Here is a 4,842-nt window from a genome sequence, read left to right as displayed (position 1 = left end):
TTGATCAGAAGCTTGACCCATTTTCAAGCTATATAGGCCTAACCAAATAATTATAATGTGAGAGGCACAAAAAAGCTTACAGAATTAACAAAATAATTACAAGAGTTTTATCTCAAAAAATCAAACTAAAAGGAACTAATGATCCCAAATTAGAGGACAAACCAGAATAATCACAAAGGGTTGCTCATCATATCTAATAACTATGCAGTAATTAAGACAAAGAATGATGGATCCCCTGCGAAATACTGTCTCTGTTAGTTGCCTTCACATTTTTCCAAAACTTTAAAAAAAATGAAATGAAAGGAGGGACACTGTGCAAACTAATGTTAATTAACTTTCTCAAGGAAAACAAAAAGAATTAAGCAACAGAAAACCTATCAGCACATCTCGCACAAGAAAGTGAATTCCCGGTTCCAGCTATTCCAATGTTTTTCACAAGCTAGCATAGGAGACTGATAACAGCAGACAATACCAACATAAACGTAAGATACATCTCCGAGCTTCTAAATATGGTTGTCGCTGAAGATGTTTTCTGTGGCCTGAAATACATGCATGATCAATTTAGAGGTGCGTTACGAGTAAGCAAAAATATGTGCGACAAAAGAGATAATATCATACTTCTGCTTAGAAGCAAGGGCACCACAGTAGAGAGCATTGCTAGGAACTGGCAATTCTGTTTTGTTGCTATGATCTTCGGGATTAATGATTCTCATATAAGTTTCCTGCCCTAAATACCACCTGTCCAGGTTTTCTGCTCTGAGGTTCCATACCCCAACGTTGTCAAGAGATGCCATGATCGCTGTCCATCCTCCAGGAAAAACCTAAAAGGTACACAAACAGTAAATAGAGAGGATCATACATAGATAATAAATGACAAAGCAAAAACAGTAATCGAAAGCCTTCAACCTATTAGAGGGCTATATGCGCAAAGACGGCCACAGAAGAACAAACCTGAGTTGTAGACCGGAAAATTGCATCCCACCTATTATAAGAGCCCCTGTTGTTATCTGTCCATTCTCCAAAACCCATCCTGCAGCAAAAAGGAAAACAACTACATTAGCATTCACTCGACAGAAAAGTACAAATAATAGAACGATACATTTTTAAAGCAAAAGCTATACCCAACAACAAAAAATGAGTAACCATCCATGTGAAAGCTCTGTGCTACAGTGTCATTGTTCTGCAATATGACTTCTATAAATCCTTTGTATGTTGCATTGATAAGGGAGGTATCCACCTTGGGTGGCCTGTTCATTGGCTTGGTTGGGAAATCAAGCTTGTAGTCACCCTTCACATGGTATACATCGGCAAGCCTTATTGGAGTTTCAGGATTTTTAAATGAAATCCCATTATATGTAGCTCGAAGTTTTCCATCAATTACCACTGGTGGCACACTCTTTAACAGATAAACATCTGTGACATTAATCTGACCATAATGGAAGGATCCTTGAGGATTCGGCCGAGCTCCACTTGCAGAAACATTTTGCCTACAGATATTGCATCAGATTATTGAATAGAAAGAAACAATCGCAAATTCCAAGCCAAATTAGTCATCTTAAGTAGTATACCAATTTGTATTACTTGAACGACATAGTGAAATCAATAGGTAGGGAAAGGAAACAGTCAATGAACCTGATAGACATGGCCTGATTCAGTGCATAAGATGTATCATAAGCATCATTTGGAGGGTCCGGAAGGGGGCCCGCTGCTTTTCCTTTGGAGTTGGAATAATGCAAAACAGCAACACCAGTTACTTTCTGCCAGAGTGATTGATTTACAAACCTAGGACTCGCCACAATGTAGTAATCACTACTTGCATTCTGATCCATGGTAACCAGAAATGTGTAAGATTGACCAACATGAATATCTACACTAGTATAATTCTGCTGTGAAGTGTAATATCCCTCTGTCTCCACCAAGAGTAAATTATGATTTTGAATCCTAAAATTCAAACAAGTAGAAACTCCAACATTGTGCACCCGAACCCGATAGGTTTTGCCTGCAGAACGACATATTATCACATGCAAAGGGTTATGATTTATGTCAAACAACAAATAGAAACATCCAAATTACTTGCTTTCAAATAAGATGATAGTGTAAAATAACAAGGTCCAGTTCTTAATCTCTAAGCTTTCACAAATCTGCTACTTGCAATGTTTTTATGACATCAAACACACTTCAACTTTCGACAGGCTCAAAACGAAAAACAAAAGTTGAAAATACAAAAGAATCCAATAAAATTGTTATCACTTCGCTAATGTGAGTTTTCTTTTCATTTACTACAAAACACAAAGGATAAAGACAACTAAAGGTGATCAGAAAACAATTCCAAGTGGACGGATCAATTTCATGAACATAATAAGCAGGCAATTTTCCTGTCAAAGCGCCAGTATAAGGGCAACCAATCAACTACATCAAGTTTTGAGACTTATTTAGCAAGTTCTGAAGAGCTTGACCTGGATTAACATTTATCGTTTCATAATCAATCCCATCAGGCACATACGTCGTGTTGTATCTAAATGGGCCTTTTCCATTAATAAGTACTCCATCTGGCATCCCCAATTGCTTTCCAGCATCAAGGTCCTTCCTCAAAGCCTATAATTTAAAAGTAAACAAGAGTTGGTAAATTTGAAAATTTGTGAGCCCCACTGTTTAAAAGAGAGAACGAAAACTGGAAGAGACACTAACCTTATGGTCGCGGGTGTACCAATCTCCAATAATTATCACTATATCCCCATCAGGAGGACTAAAGGGAATAGGGATAATGTTACGGTTTGTGATAATAAAAGAACCGAAACCACCAGATGCCCTCTGTAGGTTGAGGGAAGGAGAATAGAAGAAGCTACCAATCTGATCCTTTACTTGAAACTGGTAAGTGAAGTTCCATTTAGCAGGGATAGGGCAATTTGTACCAAGAACACCATCTTGCCAGGAACTGCGTCGCATCTGAATTCCAGGCCTGCAAAAAATTCAAAAGAAAAAACTAAAATCCTAAAGTATATAACACATAATATCACATAAGTCAACACTCACTCTTCCAATTAAACATAGAAAATGCACTTAAGATTATAACTTGAGACTTACCAAGTAACAAGAAGATTTTCATCCAATTTGTTCTTCACATTCACCACAACATTATAATTGGTTGTAACATTAAGGACAGGACCTGGAAATTTCCCGTTCACAGCTATAACCTGCAATTATATGTCAAATCATGGTCCATTAACCAACAATGAGAGCCTGTTTTCTATTTATTTTTCTCCCTCATTCGGAAAAATGGGAACACAGGACAGCAAATATTTGTGATAGCAGCTAAATAAGTTTTTTTAGCACAATACAGTAAATATAGAAGACATATAAATGTTAAAAGGAGAAAAAACTGCATCCAATTCATAATAATATTATTTTATGACAATAGTGTTCGGACCAACTTGCGCGCACAACTAATGCACTGGGTACCTCAACTATTGCAATGGGTACCTCAACTACCTCCCACCAGTACAAGTACTGTACCGGGTAAGCTTATGCATATGGGAAGAAATCACCTAGTAAATTTTACATCCAATTCATAATTATACAACTGAATATAGAAACTATACAACCAAAATGTGTACAAAAATCGCCATTCTATGTACCAAAATTTAGCAAAACTTAAAGTAACTCTAGTATTTTGGTCTCAAGCAAAACTAAAAATCACCACTATGGACCAAAATTGACTAACACAAGGGACCCTAATAAGTGGTCCCTTGCAACTTTTACACACCAAATGATAGTAGCACTAGATAAAGAACAAAATCTTTAAAAAGTATTACATCAGGAGAAATAGAAATTGACATGTATCTGTAATGAGATCCTAATCTTTTTCATGTACCAAAATTATGAACAGTTATAAAGGGTAAAAGCGAAGAAAAAAAAAAGAGAACCCCATGGAAACATAAAACATCAAGTTAAAACCCGATAACCCATAGAAAAAAAGGGGTTCTTTTTACTCAAATCTTTCTTGAATAGCAAAGGAAAAAAGATTTTTTTTTCTTCTAATAAAGCAAAAAAATCGGTTTGGTTAATGCAGATAAAAGAGGGAGGGGAAAATGGGGAAACCTGTTGGGGAACGCCAAGAGGAGAAACGGTGATGTAGGAGTAGTCCAACTCAAAATTGACATAAGGGTCAGCGGCGAAGCAAAGAGTGAAGAGCAGAGCAATGCAACACAAACGGCAGCCCATTGACGATTCAATGGAAAAATACAAGGAAGCGGTTTTACTTTAGTATAAAGAGAGAGATTAGATTACTTGTTGTGTATGAAAACACCTTAGAAAGGACATGAGAGTGGTGTGTAGTGCTAAGCAGGGGGGGAGAAGTTTGAAGAGTCACAGGGGAGAGCAGACCCTCTTTTAAAACCTCTTCTTTTTTTTGGGTGGGGGTATGTTTGTAGGGTTTTTTTTTTTTTTAATTTTTCTTTCAAATGTTTGTATAGTATCGAAATGAGTAAATTAAGTAGTATTGGCAGTACATAATAGTTGGCTTAAAAAACAAGGGAAAGGAATGAGGGAATGGATTGGGGGTGAGTCAGCAAAAAACGGTTCTCTATTTCGCCCTAAATTTATAAAATCCCTATAATGTGTGGCGCAATGTGCGTTCATATGTTACCCCACTAACCCCTCAAGCCGGTCGTACACCAACTCTCTTTTTATTTCCATTTCTATCTATTTCTTTCATGGTAAAATACATTTTCAACAAGATTTCGACCTACAAAGTTACAACTTTGAGTTATGTGGTCCTTTTGGTGATTAAAGGTCAACTGTATTTCTTCTGCCCTTACAAGTTATTCCAACAAAAAGAAAAAT

General features: G+C 36.8%; 1 protein-coding gene across 1 annotated transcript; it reads right to left on the bottom strand.

The window, feature by feature from the left end:
• On the bottom strand, window positions 1–4,569 carry LOC109237089 (monocopper oxidase-like protein SKS1). Its single transcript, XM_019403348.1, has 9 exons — window positions 4,099–4,569; window positions 3,085–3,194; window positions 2,689–2,959; window positions 2,457–2,595; window positions 1,633–1,999; window positions 1,122–1,487; window positions 952–1,030; window positions 619–821; window positions 1–539 (listed from the first exon to the last, which is right to left on the bottom strand). The coding sequence occupies exons 1-9, from the start codon at window positions 4,219–4,221 to the stop codon at window positions 440–442; spliced, it is 1,758 nt and encodes a 585-aa protein (XP_019258893.1). The 5' UTR covers window positions 4,222–4,569; the 3' UTR covers window positions 1–439.
• Window positions 4,570–4,842: the final 273 nt, after the last annotated feature.

Source organism: Nicotiana attenuata, unplaced genomic scaffold (assembly GCF_001879085.1).
Source record: "Nicotiana attenuata strain UT unplaced genomic scaffold, NIATTr2, whole genome shotgun sequence".
Taxonomy (NCBI): Eukaryota; Viridiplantae; Streptophyta; class Magnoliopsida; order Solanales; family Solanaceae; genus Nicotiana; species Nicotiana attenuata.
Note: the sequence above shows the minus strand (reverse complement) of the source record. Positions and strands in the feature narration are given on the sequence as shown.

Excerpts from the sequence above, each read along its gene's own strand:
- LOC109237089 (XM_019403348.1), bottom strand. The coding sequence starts at position 4,221 with ATGGGCTGCCGTTTGTGTTGCATTGCTCTGCTCTTCACTCTTTGCTTC. Across the intron at positions 2,960-3,084 it reads GAAAATCTTCTTGTTACTTG|GCCTGGAATTCAGATGCGAC; the intron begins GTAAGTCTCAAG and ends AATTTTTTGCAG. Across the intron at positions 822-951 it reads TTTTCCGGTCTACAACTCAG|GTTTTTCCTGGAGGATGGAC; the intron begins GTTTGTTCTTCT and ends TGTACCTTTTAG.